General features: G+C 41.3%; 1 protein-coding gene across 4 annotated transcripts in view; it reads left to right on the top strand.

The window, feature by feature from the left end:
* The window catches only part of PROM1 (prominin 1), a 257,556-nt gene that overhangs the window by 7,042 nt on the left and 226,412 nt on the right, over positions 1 to 24,102 (top strand). For all 4 annotated transcript variants that reach the window (XM_060690886.2, XM_087875259.1, XM_060690887.2 and 1 more), the window contains exon 2: positions 14,964 to 15,301. In XM_060690886.2, coding sequence (XP_060546869.1) covers positions 15,079 to 15,301 — 223 coding nt within the window. In that variant the 5' untranslated portion in view covers positions 14,964 to 15,078. The remainder of the gene's footprint in view (positions 1 to 14,963; positions 15,302 to 24,102) is intronic.

Here is a 24,102-nt window from a genome sequence, read left to right as displayed (position 1 = left end):
AGATGGCTGGCCAGGAGAAACATCCCCTTCAAAGAAGCCCTCGAAGAAGCCCGAGTGGCTGAGACATTGGGTAAATCCGCCACCTCCATTCAGAAGGCAAGCAGTGTCCATTCCTCGAGGGGGGAAATGCTGGGCTATCAAGAGGCTACAGACGTGGGTGAGAGTTCTGAAGAGGACGAGGATATCCACCGAATAAGGTCAGAATAGAAGGCTGGCATGGCAGAAGCAGGGAAAGATTCCAGAACTGTGCTGGATGCGGAGGGAACCATCCCAGGGTGGCTTGTAGATTCAAACAAATATTTGCTGCCGATGTAATCACAAGAGACACATAGCCAAAGGCTGCCGAGCCAGCCAGCCAGTGAACCGCCAACAGAGGCAAAACACAACGCAGCCGCCACCATGTGGCCAACAACCGGGATTCCGGAAGGCGCCATTTTCAAAATACAAGCGGTGTGAAGATCGGCCGGCTGAAGTGCCTGCCGAGCCAGCCAGCCAGTAAAATTGTTCTGCCCCAGCTACGGACCCCAAAGAACGCAGCACACACAAAATCTATACAAAGCTTATTTTACTCAAATAACTCAGTCTTTATCAACCAAAGGCTGTTAATAAACTGTCTTAACAGCCTACAAGAATTCTAAGATAAGGTAATCACAGTCTTATTAGAGTTGGCAAAAAGCAACTTAATAAGCAATTTTGCAGAGAATCCAGACACGAGGGAGAATGAGCTAAAGTTGTTCCCTACAGCTTGCTGCAATCGGCATCCCCCCTTAAATAGTCTAAGGGAGTGGCCAATTAGCCCCAAGCCTTACTCTCGAGGAGACCTCCTGAGGAGCCACTCCTGCCTTTTGGCAGCTCTGCGTGCCCGTGCATTGAGAAGAAGCTCCTCCTCTTCATCCTCTTCACTTAAAGGATCTTCTGGAGGTTTTGAAGGCCCTGGCTGAGTCCCTGCCTCTGGCACTACATCTTCACCAGCCTCCTCACTGTCTGACTCGAGCGCCAGCTGCATAGGCTGCTGGCGCAGCACCACACCAGGCTCCTCGTTGTCGGAATCAGCTACAATCTGCACAGGCCGCTGACGGGCCACAACACTATCCCTCACCGCAGGGCCCTTCCCCCAAGTCTGTCGATCCTGATGCGGTCAGGACGGGAACTGCTCGTGAAAGGCGCGTACAAGTTCTGGAGCATGAACAGAGGCTGCATCCTCCCAAGTGAAGTCCTCCGGCCCATACCCCTTCCACTCGATGAGGTATTGGAATTGATCCTTCAGCCACCGGGAGTCTCGAATGCCAGTGACCTCGTACTTGAGTGATTCATCTTCATCACGAGGCGCCGGCTGAGGATGGTCCAGTTGGCGGAGCAGACAGGTAGGCCGTTCGGGAACCAGAAGGGATCAATGAAACACAGCGTGTATCCTCAAAGACCGAGGCAGGGTCAGGCGGTAGGCCACTGGATTGATGACCGCCTCTACAGGTAAAGGTCCAATGTAATGATGATCTAATTTTCTCACTGGCCTGTCTGAAGGGAGATGCTTCAGTGACAGCCACACACGATCCCCAACAGCCAACGGTGGTGTTGCCCGCCAAGAGCAGTCTGTGACCTTTTTATAATCTTCTTTGGCCTTGTCGAGATATTGTTTCACCAGTTGATGAACGGCCTGTAACTCAGTCAAGAATTCATCCGCTGCTAGAACCGGGGAATCAAAGGACGTGAGCGCGAAGAAACGCGGGTGATAGCCCAGATTGGCTAAGAAAGGGGTGGTTTGAGTGGAGGTGTGCTTGGAATTATTAAAAGCAAACTCCGCGACTGCTAAGTATTCTGTCCAATTGTCCTGTTGTTGATTGACAAAGCAGCACAGGTATTGCTCCAATATTCCAATGACTTTTTCTTTTCTTTTTCTTTTTTTCCCCCTTTATTTTATTTTATACATCCAACAAACATTAAATCCATAGCGGTCTACATCACAACGCGAGAAGGGAATAAAATTGTCCCATTACATATATAGAGTAACCTACAAAAGTCTATTACATGTACCAAGTGACATGCTTATCAAATACCTCTATTTGCAGCTCGATTTGACATCCAATTATACCATTGACTCCAAGATATATAGTAATCTGTGTCCCCTCGTCCTTTCAGTATCATAGTAAGCCGATCTGATTCCGCACAATTCATTATTTTCTGAATTACTACTTGTTTGGGTGGGCTAACATCCATCTTCCAGTATTAGGCCCATGCCAATCTTGCAGCTGTTGTTATATGTAGCAGCAGATACCATGTCGTTCTATTAACATTTTCGGGTCTTATCCCTAATAAAAATACCTCAGGACGCAATTGTATATACTGCCCCAACATCTTATTAAGCCACTTCTGAATATTCTTCCAAAATTTCATTGCCTCTCGACAGGTCCACCATTGGTGGAAATATGTGCCTTCTTTAACGCCACATTTCCAACAGGCTGAGGGTGTTGCAGGGAACATTTTGGCGAATCTGACCGGCAGTAAATGCCATTGATATGCCATTTTATATATATTTTCTTTATATCCTATCAGGGTGGATTTGATTTAAATCGAGTTTATTTAAATCACAATTTAAATCATGATTTAAATCACTAGTAAAAAGGCTTGATTTAAATCAACTTGATTTAAATCATAATTTTTAAAGAGCAACTGTCATCTCTGCTACTCCTTTGACCCACTGTTGACTCACCGATAGTCCCTATGTTGCAGAATATACAGCCTCATGCTACATAACTAAGCTCCATTTCATGCTGAATAAACTAAATTATTTATGTATCTTAAATAGAAAACTATCTTACAATAGATTTTTACCCCAAAAGTTTTTTATTAAAATAAATTTGATAAAAATAAAAAAAATCCAATTTAAATAAAAAAAATCTGATTTTTTTGATTTTTTTTAAAAAAATCATTGATTTTTATCCACCCTGTATCCTATTGACCAGGTTAGTTTAATATTCTTAGTCCAGATTTCGTTCCACCTCTCAGGCTCTATTGAATAACCTAGATTCTTCTCCCAAGCATGAACCGAAGTCTTTGCATATTCCTCACCTACCTCCATAGCCGTAAAGAATTTATAGCATCTAGATAACACCTTTTAATCCACCCCCAATAGTATTCTATCTAGAATCTGCACCTCTCGGCTAATCCCAAATCTCTGTCTATCATTCATATACTTACTACTAATTTACATGTACGTCCAGCAGTCTAGGTTCACTCCTTGTTCCTGAAGTGACAATTTTGTTTTTAGCTTCCCATTCATATCTAATATTTCTTTGTAGGTCAATTTTTTCTCTGGATTATACAGAATCGGATAGATCACAGCTTCCATAGGTGAGACCCAGAGTGGTACCTTATTATATGTTTTCCTAATTTCCATCCAACTCTCAATCAGGACTCCTTGCACATGATGTTTCGTAAAATATGCTGGGGGTTTGCCTCTTTCCCACCATAGGTGGGCATGGCACCCCTGTTGGAGATTGTGACCTTCGATTGCTAACAGATGTCTCCCTTGTAGTGTAATCCATTCACGAATCCAAACCAAAACCGCCGAATTATAGTAATACTTCCAATTTGGGACCCCCAACCCACCTTGTTCTTTCGGTTTCTGCATCGTTTTCAACTTAATTCGAGGCTTCTTGCCCTGCCAAATAAATCTATTTGTAGCCCTGTCCAAGTTCCTAAAAAAGGTTTTATCCAGTCTATCTGGGGCCGTTTGAAAGAGAAATACCATTCTGGGCACTACGTGGGTCTTAATTAAGGCTCTCCGTCCCATTAATTATAATTGTATCTTGCCCCATTTCTCCAAATCTTTGTCTAATAGCTCAGTTAATTTTAAATAGTTATCCACCTTTATTGAGGAGCATCTATCAGACAGCCAAATCCCTAAATATTTAACTTTACGAACTACCTGGAGGCCCAAAGTGTTTTGTAATTCTAATTTTTGTATTTCCGTCATGTTTTTAACTATGATATTTGTTTTTTTCCTATTTATTTGTAATCCCGCTACTTCACCAAATTTCTGTATTATGTCAATAAGTCGCCCACCGGAGGTTAGTGGCTCTTCCAGAACAAAGACCAGGTCGTCCGTGAACGCCTGGATCTTGTATTCTTGTTCTCTGATCTTTAGTCCTCTTATGCTCACCTCTTGTCTTATTGACCTAAGTAAAGGTTCTAGCGTGAATATAAATAACAATGGGGAGAGTGGGCAGCCTTGTCTCGTTCCCTTCGCTATCGTCACCTCCTCCGACTCTTCTCCATTGACCAAAATCTTGGCCTTCTGTTGACTATAAATTGCCTGGATTGCATTCAGGAAATGGTCGCCAGCCTCCATATATTTCAATTGTGATATAAGATAATTCCAATTGACCCTATTGAAGGCTTTCTGGGCGTCCAAAAAGAGGAACGCCGCCTGCTTCTCAGGGTGGGCCTCGTAATATTCCAGGGCATCCATTATGATCCGTACATTATCCTTCAACTGTCTGGCTGGTAGAAAACCATTTTGATCTATATGGATGAATTCGCTAAGGTATCTCTTAAATCTAGCTGCCATTACAGTTGCAAAAATTTTATAGTCGGCGTTTAAAAGTGAGATGGGCTTATAATTATGTATCAGAGTATGGTCCACCCCTTCCTTCGGTATTAAAGAAATATAGGCCTCTATATTTCAGTCCCGCTGTCAGTTTCGGGATGATGAGCTGACGATAAGCAGATCTTGACATCTAAGGCCGTCATCACCCCTTTCCAAAACTGGACGGTGAACTGGGTCCCTCTGTCCGACACGGTAGGCCATGTAGCCGAAAGACATGTTGGATGAACATGCGGGCGGTGGCACAAGCTGTCGGCAATCCTCGATAGGGTGTAAAATGCGCCATCTTCGTCAACATGTCCACCACTACAAACACAGTCGTGAAACCCGAAGACGGGGGCAAGTCTGTTAGAAAGTCCATCGAGATGACACCCGAAGGTCTCTCTGGTGTTGGCAAAGGCTGAAGTAGTCCTGGGGGAGTGCCCGTGGCCGACTTGGCCTGTCGACAACGGACACAGGACGTCACATATGTCTGGACATCATGACGGAGACGAGGTCACCAGAAGGTCTGCGACACAAGATTAAGGGTTTTAAACAGACCGAAATGTCCCGCCGCAGAGTTGTCGTGGCACTGGGACAAAATAAGACCCCTAAGCAGCCCCAATGGTTCATAAAGTCTCTCCTGGTACCTCAAGAGATTGTTGGTAAACATCCAGGGAGGGTCAGGCCCTACTTCATGCTTCCGAAGATAGACATAGGCGTCCTGCTGCTGTGCCTCCTGGGTCTGAACCTGTAGGTCTACAGGTTCCTGGGCGGCAGTGAATGACTCGACTGGAATTGTCCGAGGCGGAAGCAGGTCTTTGACTTGGGCATATTTGGGTTTCCTCGAAAGCACATCTGCTCGTTGATTGCGCCCACTCAGAATGTATGTCACTTTGAAGTTAAAGCGGATAAAAAAGAAGGACCACCGGATCTGTCGTTGATTGAGTTTACGCGCGGTCTGCAGAAACTCCAGATTCTTTGGTCCGTCCGGACTTCCACTTGATGTCGGGCCCCCTCGACAGGTCTCGAACGCAGCCTTAATGGCCAGTAGCTCTTTTTCCCAGATGATATAATTGCGCTTGGAAGGATTCAATTTCCGGGAATAGTATGCGCAAGGAAAAAGAGTACCGCCAGCCAGGTGAGCCTGGAGTAACACCGTTCCGACTGCGATATCTGATGCGTCAGTTTCCACCACAAACAGACGGTGAGGGTCAGGATGCTTAAGAATCGGCTCTTTCATGAAGGCCTGCTTTAAGGCCAGGAACGCCTGCTGCTCGGGGGTGCCCCACCGGAATGGGACTTTCTTCTGCAGGAATCGAGTGAGGGGCACGGTCAAAGTGGCGAAACTAGGGATGAATGTCGGGTAATAATTGGCGAACCCGAGGAGTTGCTGAACATCTTTCACCCGACGGGGAGGTTGCCAACTTCTCAGCCCCTCAACCTTGCTCCGATCCATTGCGATGCCCTCGGGAGAAATGCGATGGCCCAAGAAGTCGATGGTCGTCTGGTAGAATTGGCACTTCTCCAGCTTGGCATATAACTGGTGTTCCCGAAGCTGTTGCAAGACCAGACAGAGATGTTGGAGATGACTTTTCCGGGATGTTGAGTAAATCAAGATGTCATCGAGATAAATCACAACAAACTGGTCCAAAAGATCCCGGAAAATATCGTTCATAAAATCCTGGAAGACAGCGGGAGCATTGGTTAATCCAAACGGCATGACCATATATTCAAAATGGCCATACCTGCTGCCGAATTCTGTCTTCCACTCATCCCCTTCTCGTACCCGAACCAGATTGTAAGCGCCACGCAGGTCCAATTTGGTAAACACGGTAGCCCCCCGAAGTCTCTCTTAAGAGTTCAGGAATCAAGGGTAAAGGATACCGGTTATGCACCGTAATGGCGTTCAGTTTATGGTAATTGCAGCACAGGTGCAAGTCTCCGGTTTTTTTCTTGACAAAGAGGACCGGAGCGGACAAGAGCAATGATGAGGGCCGGATAAAATCACAGGCCAGGTTTTGTCCACAAATTCCCTTAATGCAACCAATTCAGGTTGCATTGAATTGGTTGACAATTCTATAGGGAGTGGTGCATCCGGGATTAAGTCAATGGGACAATCGTATTACGGGTGTGGGGGCATTTAGTCTGCCTCTTTCTCGCTAAAAATGCCCACGAAGTCCGAGAGGTCGGCCGGCAAAGATACCGCAGGTGGACCCTGCACCTGGCCTGCGCAAACTTGGCGAGTATGATCCACACATTGCAGGCTCGGGAACGACATGAAATTCTGGGACCAAAGTATGTGTGGATCATGAGTCCAAAGCCAAGCCAGCCCCCAAACTAAAGGAAAATGTAATCCGGACGTGACATAAAATTGGATGGCTTCCTCATGCTTACCGATGGTCAGACGCATGAGTTGAGTGGCGGCCTTAATCGGCCCGTCGCACTGGAGTCCACCAAAACATAAGCTGGAATCCCTTGGGGGTTATTGGCAATGAAGACCTTGGTATTCAAAATCAAATGATGAGGGGGTCCAGAATCCACCTCCGCAGGGCGTGAGCCAGTGTTGATATGTGCCCGACCCAGGGTCTCCCCTAGATTGGGCTCTGGTTGTTTCCCAACAGGTTAGGCTGTGACTGGTACGGGACCAGGAGTGGATGCCCCGCATTGCTTCTTGGGGCAAGAGGCAGTGAAGTGTCCAGGCTCCCCACAATATAAACGCAACCCCACTGCCCGTCGTTTGTCCTTCTCAGCTATGGACAGGCGAGTTCTGGCTGCACCGATTTCCATGGGCTCCTCCCTTGGAGTCAGAGCCTCACATACAACTGGGTTCACACAGGGTTCCTGATGGGCACGATGAGAGGGCTGGCGCTGCAACCTGGCATCAATTCTGAGGCACAGATGAAACAGCTCATTAAGAGTCAGAGGCCAACTCATCCTGTAACCAACCTCCAGCCAACTCATCCTGTAACGCCTCCGACAAACCCTTCTGGAATACATCCAAAAGTGCTGCCTCATTCCAGGCTGAGTCCTGGCTTAACAAACAGAATTTGGTAATGTATTCCTGAAAGGGTAGCCGGCCTTGCTTCAAGGACTTCAACTGTCTGGTGGATGTTTTTGCTTTGATAGGGTCCTCGTACATTTGCCGCAAGTGCTCACAAAACCCCCGAAAGTCATTAAGCAATGGACTGTTCTGGACCAATAAGGGTGTGGCCCAATGAGCTGCAGAGCCAGAGAGAGGCTGATAATGAATCCGACTTTATCTCAGTCATGGGGAAAATCTTCAGCTCGCAAACACATAAATAAATTGCATTGTCCAAGGAAAGCCAGAAACATTTCCAAATTACCAGCAAACTTATCAGGCATAGTTACCGGGCAGTTTCGAGGAGGAGGAGGAGGAGGAGGAGGAGGAGGAGGAGGAGGAGGAGGAGGAGGAGGAGGAGGAGGAGGAGGAGGAGGAGGAGGAGGAGGAGGAGGAGGTGGTGGTGGAGGCATTTGGGCTTGAAGCTGAGTCAGCTGGCCAGCCATCATAGTTAACTGCTGCCGAAGCTGCACATTCTCTTCCCTCAGCTCCTCCATTGTAATCAAGGTTTGTGTGTGTGTTTTTTCAGGTAGGGAACACACTGTTCTGCCCCAGCTACGGACCCCAAAGAACACAGCACACACAAAATCTATACAAAGCTTATTTTACTCAAATAACTCAGTCTTTATCAACCAAAGGCTGTTGATAAACTGTCTTAACAGCCTACAAGAATTCTAAGATAAGGTAATCACAGTCTTACTAGAGTTGGCAAAAAGCAACTTAATAAGCAATTTTGCAGAGAATCCAGACACGAAGGAGAATGAGCTAAAGTTGTTCCCTACAGCTTGCTGCAGTCGGCATCCCCCCTTAAATAGTCTAAGGGAGTGGCCAATTAGCCCCAAGCCTTACTCTCAAGGAGACCTCCTGAGGAGCCACTCCTGCCTTTTGGCAGCTCTGCGCGCCCGTGCATTGAGAAGAGGCTCCTCCTCTTCATCCTCATCACTTAAAGGATCTTCTGGAGGTTCTGAAGGCCCTGGCTGAGTCCCTGCCTCTGGCACTACATCTTCACCAGCCTCCTCACTGTCTGACTCGAGCGCCAGCTGCATAGGCTGCTGGCGCAGCACCACACCAGGCTCCTCGTTGTCGGAATCAGCTACAATCTGCACAGGCCGCTGACGGGCCATAAAAGAACTGCCAACAGAGGCAAAACACAATGCAGCCACCACCATGTGGCCAACAACCGGGATTCCGGAAGGCGCCATTTTCAAAATACAAGCGTCGTGAAGACCGGCCAGCTGAAGTGCGAGAAATACATCAGACAATAGTAAGGCACTCCGATGCATATAAGTCCATAAAATTTAATACCACCGTGAAAATAGAGGGAACCCCATGCAACATGGAGGTGGACACGGGTTCCTTTATGTCCATTATGTCCTGGACTACAATCAAGAAAGCAATCCCGGGAATCACCAGGCAGAAATTAAAACCACAAAAAACACTGCTGAAGGACTACCAAGGGAAATGCATACCAGTGAACGGGAGCGGATTCTTTGAAATAAGCTTCAAGAAATTCAAGGGACCCCTACAACTGACAATAGTGGACAAAGACCTACCCAGCCTACTCAGGATAGAATGGTTCAATGCCCTAGGCTTGGGTATAATGGGCATCCATCATCTCCACCAGGACAGCGTCAAGGAGAATTCAGCAACGTTTTCGACAGGACTGTAGGCAAGTACAAGGGGACCCCTATCTCATTTAGCCTAGACCCTCATATTGCCCCTGTCCGACTAAAGCCGCAGCGAGTTCCTTTTGCTCTCAGGCCCAAAATAGATGAGCAACTAGACAAGCTAATTGCACAGCGAATTTTGGAGCCAATCGATCATGCCAGGCGGGAGACCCCGATTGTCACATCAATTAAGCCAGGTGGGTCTGTGCGCATCTGCGCTGGTTATAAATGTTACAATTAACAAAGCATTGCAACAGAGTGCATATCCCATGCCAGTGGTTCAGCATCTCTTACATTCATTGGGCAAAAGCAAAATTTTCGCCAAACTTGACCTGGCCCAGGCATACCAACAGTTACCAATAGATGCCTCCAAAGTGGATGCCCAAACTATAGTCATGCACAGGGTGGCATTCAAATGCAACAGATTGCAATTCGGAGTTAGTGTGGCACCTGGGTTGTTCCAGAGCTTAATGGAACACCTTCTGCAGGGGATCCCAGGAGTAGTTCCGTATTTCAGTGACGTCCTTGTGGCAGCAGATAATATGGAACAACTCAGCCACTGATTAAGAATAGCCTTGAGCTATTTCCAGGAAGCAGGGCTTAAAGTAAAAAGGGAAAAATGCCAGCTAGTCGTACCCCAGGTTGAGTTTCTGGGTTATCGTATAGACGAATTGGGCATTCACCCCATCGACAACAAGCTGAAGGCAATTAAAGAAGCCCCTACACCAAAAAATAAGACTGAACTTCAGGCATTCTTAGGACTATTGCGTTTTTATAGTATCTTTTTGCTGCAGAAAGCAACCGTTGCTGAACCACTCCACAGGCTATTGGATAAGAAGGGAGCCTGGTATTGGGGACATAAAGAAGCTTCTGCCTTCACAGAAATAAAAGGTCTTTTTTTTTATTTAAAAAGTTTTACAAATACATTTTCTCCCCAGTTTCCCCCCCCCAAACCCCCCATACCCTCCCTAGCCCTCCCCTTTTCCTCCCCTGGACTTCCACAATATAAAATCCTAATCGAAAAATACATTTTATAAAACTTAAATCCCTCCACCCCCTATATACTATTTATACCTTCATAAAACTCTATTAATTTGTCCCTACATAATACATTCATTCAACTAAAAGCTATCTGATATTTCTTAGTTTGATATTTATTCTGCACATAATCTATCCACTTTTTCCACTCCCATACATAAATCTCTTGAGTTCGGTCTTTTAAATATGCTGAAATCTTCACCATCTCCGCAAAACTAGCCATCTTCAAAGTCCATTCTTCAATAGTGGGCATAGCTTCATTCTTCCAATATTCACCTATCAATAATCTCGCTGCTGTCACCATATACAATATCAACTTTGTTTCGCCCAATGTAAAACCCTTAACTATACCCAATAAAAACAATTGTGGAGAAAACTGAAGTTTTTTCTTCAAAACATTTTGCATAACCCACCAAATTTTTATCCAAAAAGCCTTCACTTTCTTACAAGCCCACCACATATGGTAATATGTGGCATCCAAGCAATCACATCTCCAGCATTTAGAAATAAAAGGTCTTTTAACGTCACACTGCGTATTAGTACAATACAATGACATTTTACCCCTCATCCTGACCTGCGACGCCTCCCCCTTTGGCATTGGCACTGTCCTCAGCCACCGACTACCAAATGGCAAGAAAGCTCCGACTGCATTTTATTTCAAGACACTGGCAAAAGCCTATCGGAATTACAGTCAAATAGATAAAGAAGCATTGGCTGCAGTTGCCAGGGTGAAAAGGTTTCACAAATACCTATATGGAAGAGAATTTTGAATTCATCACAGACCATAAGCCACTTCTAGATATCCTTGCAGGAGACAGATCAACCATGAACATATTGTCCCAGGGTGACAAGATGGGCTGTTTTTTGGCTGCATACAAATACCGTCTGATACACCGGCCTGGAAAGACCATCGACCATACAGACGCACGGCCTCAGCCGATGCCCACTCCCGGACCTGGTGGAGGACTCTACACCGGCATCATCAATCTTCCAAATAGAAGAAATCACAAAGGGCCGCATCACGGCAGCCGAAATAGAAAGACAAATGGCAAGACAGAACTTTGGCATGAATTTTAAACTGGGCACGAAGAGGTGGCCAGATGGAACATTGGGGGATGAACTTAAACTGTTTAAAATCTGACAGACGGAAATGTCTGCAATGAAGGGGTGTTTGTTATTGGGGGATAGAGTTGTTATACCACAAACCTTAAGAGAAGCTGTGTTGGAAGCATTGCATGTGGGGCACCCAGGAATTATGAGGATGAAAGCATTAGCTAGGAGCTATGTATGGTGGCCGGGATGGATAGATAGATAAAGGCTTGGGTCACCGCATGTAAGCTGTGCCAGGAAACCAGGCCGGCATCACCCATCGCACCCACACAAGAATGGGACACACCCAGGGAACTCTGGTCCCGATTACACATAGACCTCGTAGGGCCAGTGCAAGGGAAAACATTCCTCATAATAGTAGATGCCTATTCCAAGTGGCTGGAAGTAACAATCATGGCCACAACCACAGCAGAAGCTGTTATTAAGGTACTGAGGGGACTATTCACAACACAAGGATTACCGGACATAGTGGTGTCTGACAACAGCCCCCAATTTACAGCCAATCCATTTGAGATGTTCTTAGCTGAACAAGGGATCCACCATGCCCTCTCTGCGCCAGGGCATGCAGCCCTGGCTGGATGGTGAGATCCACTAAAGAAACCAGGAGATTGGCAAACAAAAATAGACACCTTACTATTAATTTAGCACATCACCCCCAGTGCAACGACACACACAAGTCCACCAGAACTACTGATAGGTAGGAAATTAAGGTCAAAGTTAGACAGACCCCCAATACAGTGCAGAAGTACCCATAGACTTCCACCAGCAAATGCCGGTCATTCAGAGTGGGAGACCCAGTATATGCCCACAGCTATACAGGGGGTACTATGGGGGTACCAGGAAGGGTAACCCAGATCACAGGTCCCCCATCTTAATAAATAGAATTAAGAGGACGGTAAGGTCTGGAGAAGGCACATTCACCAGCTCCCGGGACGAAGAACACACAGTGCCCGTAAACAAACAGAGTCAGACCAGGCCCTGACAACTAGAAATACTAATGCACAATTAACTCACTTCCCTATGCTATACTCAAGCCGGGAGGATGAATGCAATAACTTAGCTGAGGAAACAGGAATCCAGCCAAGGGTCTCTGAGGAACCTGGGGTCCGACCAGGAGTCACGGAAATAATCCACGCCATGGAATCAGTCAGGCCTCCGGAAAGGTTTGAGGTGGTTCCACAGGCAGAGGTGGGAGCGACAGAAGGTTTGCCTGCTCAGACCGCCGATGCTGAGTCAAATGAATTGCACAGGTCAGGGCACACCCATAGAAGGAACGCCTACTTATGGGACTACATCTCGTAACACATTTTGATTGGATAACTCTCAACCAAAAGGGAGGGGTATTGAATATGCAAGTAGGAGTGAGTCTTACATCAGCTTTCACTCATTGGTTCATTTTCCCGCCAGCAGGAAAATTAAAAAGCGTCAGTGGCTGACAGGCTGGACAGCTCCCGGTAAAAGGAGCTGCAGCCTCGGGCAGTTCTCTGTTCGTAGTTAGTTTGTTGTTGTTCCCTATTGCCTGCAATAAACGGTTGTTTTACTACACTATGATCATCCTGCCTCTCTTTTCATATCCGGATTTAACACTGTATATCATTGTTTCAAGCTTAAGGGAACCATTTCCATATAAAATGAAGCTTCTGTGCTGAACAGTCTTCTCTAATATGCTGACCAATATTCATATTACTGTAAAATCTCAAGACCAAATGGAGGAGGTGACGATAATGTCTGTTATTCCCAATTATCTGTTAAATCAAAAAAGACATCATTGAAGGGAATTACATCATGATGCAGATTAACAAATGATTAATGATTAAAAAATTCAATGGGAATGTAGTGTGTTGCTTGTGAACTCTGTTGTTATAATCTAAACCTAGTCCTCTTCTTTCTTTAGCATCCTGTAAAAGCTTATATTTAATTCTTGGTTTTTTGTTTTGCCAAATAAATTTAGTTATATCTTTCTGCCACTGTTTAAAAGAAGAATCTTTAATCAATATCGATATAATCTGAAATAAAAATAAATAATAATTATGTTAAAATATGGAGGGAGATAAATTTAAATAGATAGGAAAAACTAGATTTGTCACTGATGGGAAGAATTTCAGTAATTAAAATGAATGTAACAGAAGGCAAATATCACTTGGAAGAACTGCAATGTCTGGCATAAATAATATCTGGAAGAGTAAAGACATCAGTGTTAAAACCAAATGCAGATTAGTTTACTCAATATTTTTCCAATTGCTGCTTATGGCTGCGAAACGTGGACTCTGAAAAAGGTAGATAGGAGAAGGATGGATGCCTTTGAACTGTGGTGCTGGAGTGACTTATGCACCCCATGAACTGCAAAAATAACAAAGATTCTCACTAAAAATATCACTTGAAGCCAAGATCATCAAACAGAGGCTATCATACTTTGGTCATGTCTTGAGAGCTGACTCACTCAAAAAGTCAGTCACAACCCTGATTATGATAACTACCTAGTGTTATTTTAAAAGTTTCCTTCTCTGCAATTCACTGGCTGTATTTTCCATCATGCACCTAACCTTCAAATTACACAACCACACTTTGGCTTCAAAATGTCTGCAAACCTTTCCACCAGGTGTTACCTTATAATGTACATTGCCATGGTTTATGGTGCTGTATATTCTACAACAACTGAGTTAGTTGAATAAACCAAAATAACCATGGTGAAGTTTCGATATGCTAGTAAGGGTGATTTACTCCAGGTGGTTAACTTCAGAAGGAGCTAAACAACTCTGTTTTACTGTGTCCTTGGCTGCTAATGCCAATTTCTTGAACACAAAGCAGAAAATTAGCTAGCCCTGGCATTTATTATTTTTATCCTTTCCTAAAATATACTTCCTGATTCCAGAAGAAGGTGATGCCACATAACTGCACCAACTGCCTCCAGAAACCCTTGATTGGGGTTGGTTTCCATGAAAACTACATCATCTTGAAGTTACCAACTTTGATTTGAAAGAGAGTTTACCACAGTTTGGAAATTCTGCTAAGAAATCCACAATCCATTGCACTGATTTTTCAGCTGCATTGTAGTTCACCATGGAGACTTGGGGGGTGGGGGTGGGAGAGACAGATTTTTATTTATTTATTAAATTTTTATCCCACCTTTATTACTTTAATTGCCATTCTCATGTTAAAATGGTAAATGTTGCATCTGTAAATGTAGATCCAAGGTTGATGATTGGTTAATCCCAGACCCCATTTTTAATAATGAAAAAATGTTAACAGTGGAACATTTATTTTAAATTTTAGTTTGGTACAAGAACCTAGTTGTGGTTCCTTCTTTTCCTTGTAATAAAAGGACTTAGGTAATGGGCACAGATCTTTTCCAATATGCTTCCTGCAAAGATACCAAGATTTAAAATTTCATAGGATATTATATTCATTATGGGATGGGGATCTGCTGATTTCCAGGAATAAGATGTCACTTGTTAAACAGCTCTTTTCTCTTTTTATTAATCAGATTCCTATGAAGAGCTCAGAGAAAAGCATTTTGAAGTATATGCCCAGCAAAGCTCATCTCATCTCAAGGGTGTTATTCACCTCCCTTCTGCCTCTGTCTATGAGTTTGGTCAGCCATGGCTAGAGAAGTTTATTTATTGCTTCTTTTATTGTTCTGTGGGAGAACAATTTCTGAACGGCAGCCTTTGCCTCAAATGCCTTCTGAAACTCTAGATTTTGGGTATGTTCCCCACAAGATATACAACACCAATGCTTATTATGAGCCCGGAACAATAGGGATTTTGTTCCACATTGTCCACGCTTTCCTCTGCATTGTTCAGCCCAATTACTTCCCTCAAGGTAGGTATATATTAAATATTAATTTGTCTTTGAAAAAATACAAGGAGATACTATCTGAGATGGCAGTTTTGCAAAGCAGTGTAGTTTGAGTTTATGTTTTGAGAGAAACTCACTGTGCCAAACCAACAGAAGAGTGGAATGATTTTCTTGTGAATAGTTTTAGATATATATGTGTGTATGTGTGTTTTGCTAAATCATCAAAAAGAAGAGTAGTGGAAAAGGTTTTAGAAAAAGAAGCCATCTAGCACTTTCCCCCAGAACAAAAATTGTGTTTTGAGGCAAGATGGTTGTGCATAAAAAGTTAACTTGTTCCTCTTTGAGGGATCTGATTTCTGAATAATCTTACTCTCTGATTATTTATTTGTTAAATTTATTTGCCACCTGTCTCACTGTGGGGCTACTCTAGGCGGTTCTCTTATTTTTGTCTTACCAGGTAGAATAATAATTGGGGATGGCAGAACATCCCCAAAGTGAAGAATTTGGAAATGTCACATAGATGAAATGGGGGATGTCATTTCTCTCCATAGATATTTATAGAGGACATAGAGAATGGCCTTGAAGGACAGGAGAAAATGCCACTACCAAGTTAGTGATCAGATAAGGGGGCTTCTATACCTGTCCATTTCTTAAAGTGGACATTCAATACTGAATATGCCATATTGTGTATTCATGGGTGTTCCCATCTTGTGATTAAAAAAAATCCTGGCTATGTATTGATTGATGCTAAAGTATATCTGTGAGTTGCTTAAGAACTCTACTGACAATATTATTAGCTACTTTTTTAAAGCAGTAGATGTACTGTTATACAGTTTTCAGTAGGACACAACTTTTATTAAAAGAATTAATTGCCTGGCAATGAGAAGCTAACAAGAGTATCTAGAAAGAGGTTGAGAGACACAAACTGCATCTTTACATAATTTTAAGAGACATCAGGACATTGGTAACATCATATAAAGGTGGAATTTGCACAGGGATCACCCAGAAAGCTATGAAAAAAATCAAGATGGTGGCCGTGAATGCATGATTAAAGATCCATCCTTTTTTTTTTGCAAGTATCACCATTCTGACCCATTGTTGATTAGTTGCAGGTATATGCAACTAATCAACAAATTAATACTTTGCACCAAAGTATGTATTGATTTTACACCAACTAAAAACATGGACAGGTGGAATTGTGGTTATCCAGGGGAAGATGTAAAGGAGGTTTTAACAGCCAATGGTACAAAGAATCCCATCCTTTCCCCTTTCCCTCCCAGAAAAGCTTTCCTTTTTGATATCCATTTTGATATTTTTCAAAAGCCTTATAATAAATAAAAAGCCCTGGCAAAAGCCCTGGTTTCTTTATATGAAGAGATGAAGTTCTTTCTGCATAAATCATAAATTTCTTCGTGTTTCTATTACAGTAATTCAGAGAATTTTTAGTTTACAACTTGGCTTATCAACTTGGTTTTTATTTTACTTTTGTTTATCTATTTATCTATTTAAGTATAAAACAATGCAAACAAAGTTTTAAATATTTGTTTAGCAGCTTTCTTGTGTCTTGAGCAGCAGATTTCTAAACCTTCCTATGTCTCGGGCAACTTGTAGTGTTAGAAATAAGGGCAGAATAGTAAATAATACCAGGAGTTGTTAAACCTTAAAACTGATTTACCTAACTAAAAAAAAAAAACATAGATATCTCCTTGGTGCTAAAAAGACCAGAACAGAAACCAGGCAGACTTTCTTAGAAAGACATTTTAAAGTTGGGGGGAGGGGGGGTGTCTCCAGAGCAGGTGGGCTTACAGTAGGGCAGGTAGATGGTCTTAATGTCCATCAGGGCCTGGATCTTTACTTATTGGAGGTCTGGGAACTTTGGGTCAATGTTATTTTGGAAAGAATTGATATTTTTTTTATAGGGGTCTTGTTTCATTGGATAAGTGGGCAGCCATACAACTTTGAGAAATAAATAAATGAATAAATTATTGTATCGGACTTTTAAAATTCAAATACCAGGACCTCAGAAAAAAATAAGGTCAACAAGATATTTTCTCACATGTTAATCCCCTTAAATTATCTGTGTCTCATAGCTGCTAAATTGCTTCTCCCCATCTGCTTGTCTGCTTGGTACATTTTTGGGGTTTCAAAGAAAGCATCATTTGCACCCAAGCCTCACTTTCTCAATGCAGGGTTAACTTGTCATCTTTAGTCCAATGAGTTGCTAAAGTACAATAAACTGATAGATATGAGTTTTTTTCAACTTTGGCAGTTGTCAGTTATCAAATTCATCCTTTGATTGCTGTCAATAAGAAAAGAACCTAAAAAATTCAGATCTGAGTCTGAAGCATGAAATAACTGTCTCTTGGGCATTGAGCTGTTGTTACCTCAGGGAATTCAGTGTGTATTGTGTGAAGAAGGTGATGAGTGAGACTTGCAATTAATAAACATTCTGCAATGAATTTTCTTGGAATACTTTTCCTTCCTTTTAGGCAGAGTAGGCTTCTATTTTTCACTCCTCAAACAAATAAATTATGGGGATTTGGATAATATGAATTGATTGGGTCCTCTATAATCTCATTTATCCATATGTTGGTTTTTCCTCCTTGGTGATCTATGATGAAGGAAATAGTACTAATTTTATTTGTTTACTACTACCATTTCCTTTTACCTGGTGGACAAAAGTGTGTGTATAAGGAAGTTTGACCACAGGTATGCGTAGGTTGAGTAATGCGCACAAACGTACATATGATCATACTTATATAGACTTTTAAAATAATGATAAAAGGGATGGAATGAACTTAAAATGAAAAGAAGTTAGAAACTGAGAATCACTGTCATATAGACTCGTTGACTATTAACTTTGTTATATGTAGTAATTTAATTATGCAAACTTATTTTGTAAATTTTCTTGGTAGGAAATTGCAGGGATATATAGTAGTACTATAGTATGTAATGTCTTATCTTTAAACATTTTTGCCAGTTTCTCAGATGGCATGTGCCATCTATAAAACATTTTATATTGATTTTCCTTATATGCAGTGGACATTGTTAATTTATAATTCCTTTCCCATAATTGTTGCCATTTGTCTAGATCAATTGAATATCCAAAATTCTTTGCCCAAGTTATCATTGTTTCTTTTACTTACTCCTCCTCCAATTCAATACCAAGTAAGAAATTATAATTTTTCAAATTAATTTATCCTCTGTTCCTGTGTGTATCCTATCCAATTCTGTCTTTTCTAGATAAAAACCATATAATTTAGCATCTTTTTCATATCTTGTTTGTATCTGCATGTACATCCGTCTCAATCCCCTGTTCTTCCAGTTCTCGTTTCCCTTTCAATTCCCCCTTATCTGTTAATAAATCCCTGTATCTAACAATATTTCCAAAATTAAAAACATTTGGGTGTATTAAAGCTTCCATTGTTGATAACCATATTGGTATTTTCACATAATATTTATCTCTGACCTTCTCCCATACCAATAACAATGCATTCCTTATATAATGTCTATGTAAGTATGTATCTTATTTCTACCATACCACAAAAATGCATGCCATCCCAGCTGTAAATCATGGCCTTCCAATGTTGATAATCTTATGTTTCTTAATTCAACCCATTTCTTCAACCATGTCGATGCTGCTGCCTGGTAATATAATTCCCAATTCGGCTGTCCAAATCCACTTTGTAATCTCGTATCTTGAAGCATTTTTATGCTTATTCTTGCTTTTTTCCCTTGCCATATAAATTTCCTTATTATCTTATTAAGGTGTTGAAAGTAAGTCTTTTCAATTTTTATTGGTACTGTCTGGAATAGAAATAGTAATCTTGGTAATATATTCATCTTTATTATTGCAATCCGTCCCGTAAATGATAATTCCACTTCTCCAAATCTTTCTCAATTTGTTGTTTTAATCTATAATAGTTATCTTCTTTTACCGTTACGCATCTTGAGGTTAAATATACTCCAAGGTATTTAACTCTTTTTACCACTTGTATATCTAAATTCTCTTTTATCTCTCTTTTTTGTTTTTCTGTAATATTTTTCACCAAAATTTTTGTTTTATCTTTATTTATTTTCAAGCCAGACTCCTTTCCATATCCCTCTATTTGTTCTAGTAATTTAGGGCCTGTTATTTGTGGTTCCTCTATGATGAATACTAAATCATCTGCAAAAGCCTGCAATTTATACTCTTCTTTTTTAATTTTCATCCCTTTTATCTCATTTCATCTAATGTTTCTATTTAAAACTTCTAAAGTCAAAATAAACAGCAATGGTGATAGAGGACATCTATTTGATTGCCAAATTTCAGGTCTCTCTGAATGCAAATCATCTTATCTAGCTACGGGAATGCAGTACAAAAGAAACAGACTATCAACTAAGGTGGACAAAATGCTAGGAAGAAAAAAAAAGTGAAGGCTGTTTTAATGTGTTTCCTATTACAAAAAAATAAAATAAAAAATACAGCTGTGTCTTACAATGTTCTCTAAATTTACAGTTAATTAATTTTTTCAGTAATTGCAGTTGCCCAAACTTGGTTAATCACCTCAATCAGATGAAGGATCTAGAGTTTCTGTTTTTTAGGCTCTTTTAAAAAGGACACATGACTGATCATGCTGAGGAAATGAACTCTAAGATATTAGAAAGTGGGTCAGGTCAGCCATGAGAACACCTCGGTTGAACTCTTTTCTTAATCTGTTACAAATCCTCACCAGATGGTGACCTGGAAGACCAGCTCAAGTGAGCTATAATAAGGCAGGTTAATGAGGATGCAAACATCTAAGTAGAGTTAGCCATGTTTTGTGGAAAATGCAGAGAATTTTTCAGGAGTTTTATATTTGTTCCATCTGTTCTTTAAAATTAAGGGGAAAGCTTTTATCTTGCTTATTTAGATGCCTTAAGCAATAAAATGGGGAAATGCTAACAATAATTTGGCTTCCCAGGAAAGTCAAATATTTATTTGAAGGCAGGGTTTTCCCTCAATCTAAACCTTATATCTGAAAGCCATCACTAGAAAATTAAGATATTTCAAGGATATTAATGGCCAGGGCGATTCCAATCAGCTTGGAGTAGTTGTTATCTATTTGCTTGATGCAACAGACATATCTGCATTCTCTCACAAATGAAAATTGTTGAAAATCCTCAGGATGCAGAAAAACTATCTAAGCTTTCTTTTTATATATCAGTTTTCCATATTTGGGATATTCTTTGAATGAAACATGGTAGAATCATGTGAGTTACATGTGAGTTTCACGTGCCACCTGTCTTCATTCAAATATCTTTAGCAGAGCTTTTTTGGATCCAAGAATAGTCAAAGCCTGTATGTATATACACACATGTTCATGTATGGTGCATTTGCAAATCAGGAAGGGAGAACTTTGGGGGCTAGTGAAATCTATTGGAAATTTTAAGATTGTTGTGTGCTTTATCCATTTTTATTCACAAAATGGATGCCACAGTGGGCAGTATAAGTCCCGAGACATACATTGAGTAAAAAAGAAAATTGTGGATTCTTGGCACTCTCTGAGCTTGGTTGTTTTCATTACCAGATTAGGCAATATCATTATTGGTAATTAAACATCTGAAGTAAAACAAATTCAAAAAATATCATTAGTTCAACCCTGAGCTACATATATTCTTTACTGGAAAGAAAACTGACCTAACTGCTCCTTGTCTCTATCATTCTCAAGTTTTCTTTGCCACCCTTTGCCACAGGTTGTAAAGTTGTATGTCTTTCTGTTTTACATTTGTGTATCGTAGGTTAATGGAGACACACCCAAACAAAGAATGCATTCTTTATAAACATGCTTGCCATCTTTATTATCCTAGAATGTTGTTGGTGGCTGCCAAGGACCAGTCATTCATTGAATTGGGGAAATGCTACAGCTTTGCTTTGCACCAAGCTTGTTTTCCTCCTTGCCAAATAAATGACTAGGTTATAATAAATTATATACTGTGATAAACCCTGACTAGAAAAGTATTATACATATGAACTTATGAATTAAAAGAACAAAATAAAAATAAATATTTGACCTTTACAGGGAGGAGTCATAAAATAAGGGTGTGGCTGGCCGATGAAGTCTCATAAAACAGAAATAGTATTATCCCAGTGTCAGGGCGTTAATCCCATGTTTGGCTCTGGGAAAAATCACCCTGGTTTAGAGGATGGATCGAGGCTTATTCCTTGTTGCAATATTCTGAAAAAGAAACACGAAGAAAAGTTTCTAATAAAACTCATTTATTTGTTATAAAGAAAATAAAACACCTCACTAACTAAGAAAAGTAATTGCTACATTTTTGAAATAATTCTTGCCGGTATTTCTCAGCCGGACCTTGCTGGCAAGAGAACAAAGGAAAGAGTGTGTGAAGCAAGTGAAAGAATGCGGACATGCGTAGTAAAATACTGATAAGGAACTTGGCAAACTACAGTAAGTCTATTAGTCCAAAAATAATGAAGCTCATCTGGGAAATAAAATAATGCAGTGACATTCCCCTTCTTTGCCAGTTGAGCGAATATCAGTACATCATCAAATAAGGCACATCTTCTTACGCAGATACTCGTGTTGAGCTGCTGGAAGTGGTTTGTTGAGCATATCAGCAATTTGATCATGTGTAGATACATATTGCATTTTGACAAAACCTTTTTTCACTAAATGTTTTATGTTTTGATAACGAATGTCAATGTGTCTGGACCTAGAACCTGTGAAATGTGATTCAGAAATATAAACCACCGATTCATTGTCTTCCATCACGGTGATTGGTCGGATCGGGTGTGTCCAGGTATCTGTGACTAAAGCATCAAACCAAGTTAGAGAATTACATGCATCTGAAACACAAGCATATTCAGCTTCAGTAGATGAACAAGAAACAAAATTCTGTTTACGTACTTGCCAATAAACAGGACATCCATTTAAGAACATCATATAACCTGAAGTACTTTTACGTGATTTCTTATCACTTGCCCAATCAGAATCTGCATAACAACTTAATTCTGCATAATCAGTATGTGTTGGTTCTAACAATAACTTCATGTGTTTAGTGTGTTTTAGGTATCTCAATAATTTCTTAATACATGTCCAATGAAAATGTTTTGCTTTACCTACGTGTCGTGATAAGATATTAACACTAAGTGCAATGTCGGGTCTGGTCCAACTGCTAATGTATAACAGTGACCCAATGACTGAACGATAAAGTGTTTGATCCTCGAACTCAGGACTTTCTTCTTGTGTCAAGTTATGAAAATCTGTTTGCATGGGTGTCTTTGTTGTTTTAGCATCTTTCATGTTGCAATGATGCAAAATTTGTTCAATTTTATCTTCTTGTGAAAGACTAAACCCCTTCTGTGTTTTTTCAATCTGAACACCTAAATAAGTGCTAATATGACCTAATGATTTCAATGTGAAGTATCTCTGCAAAGCTTTGGCAAAAATTTCACTCATTTGCTTATTTGGACCAATATAAACAATATCATCAACATAAACAAGAACTATCTCATATGCATTGTTAGATCTTTTTGTGAACATGCATTCATCAGTTTCGGACTTAATAAAGCCCATTGAATTTAGTTTGTCAATAAGACATAAATACCACATTAAACCAGATTGTTTCAGACCATAAAGACTTTTGTTTAGAAACCAGGTATCCCCTTCTTGCTGTCGGAATCCTGGAGGACTTCTCACGTAGATCTCTTCATCTAGGTCTGCATGCAGATAAGCCGTGTCAACATCAAACTGGAAAACTTCTAAACCAAGGATAGTTGCAGTTGCTAAAAGCAATTTTTACACTCTCAGTTCGAACTGTCGGTGAGTAAGTATTTGTGTAGTCCTCAGGATAACGTTGAGCGAAACCCTGAGCTACAAGTCTGGCCTTGTACAATGACTCACCATTTGGTTTCTTTTTGATTCTGTAGACCCATCGAGTGCCAATGACCTTTTTGTTTGCTGGAGGTTTTGCAGGTGTAAATACTTTAAGTTTCTTTAGACTGTCCATTTCAACCTGCATTGCTTCATACCATTTGTCTTGCTCTGAATCAGGGAGCTGCTTGATTTGTGTGAAATTATCAGGTGGAAGTGTAACATTGCAAATCAAAGGCAAGGGTGCTTTTGTCAGTTGCCAAGAATATTGTTGTGGAGGGATTCCTTTTGTGGCCCTCTTGGAACGTCTCGGAACAACTGTCCAGTCTTCTTCTGCTTCGTCCTCATCCTCACTTTCATCGCTAACATCAGCATCCGCGGCTTGCGAAGACGGAACATCGGGTTGAGAAGAATCAGTGGAATCTTGATCATCAATCTGCGTAGCATCAGCAGTATCATCTCTGGGAAAATAAACTCCAGGATCATTGGAATGAATCCTGGACCAGTCAATATCTTCCTCAAAATTAGCAGATTGGGAAGTCACAATTGCATGTTTAGAGTCAATAAATCTGCTCCATTTTGAGTTATCATCAATACCCATAAATCTCAGTCTCTTTGCTGCTGGACTTCCTTTTCTTCTTTGAGCTAAGGGAATGTTCACCATAGCATATGAACCAAAAATATGGATGTTTTTAAGATCGGGCTTGTAGCCATACAACATGAAGAAAGGAGTCTGATTTGTTACACTGCTCCAAGTACGGTTGACAGTGTAATTTGCATACTTGATAGCTTCACCCCAATATATCATATCAAGGTTGGCGTCTTCTAGGAGACAACGCATCATGGTTTGCAGTACCTCTCTGTTGTGAGCCGGTGTGTCAGGGGGCGAAGTCTGATTAAGAATTTCATTCTTGTGCATCCAGTCCTGGAAACGCTGAGACATGAATTCGGCACCACGATCACTCTGGATTC

This window comes from Pantherophis guttatus, chromosome 8 (assembly GCF_059756535.1).
Source record: "Pantherophis guttatus breed Tessera chromosome 8, ASM5975653v1, whole genome shotgun sequence".
Classification (NCBI taxonomy): Eukaryota; Metazoa; Chordata; class Lepidosauria; order Squamata; family Colubridae; genus Pantherophis; species Pantherophis guttatus.
Note: the sequence above shows the minus strand (reverse complement) of the source record. Positions and strands in the feature narration are given on the sequence as shown.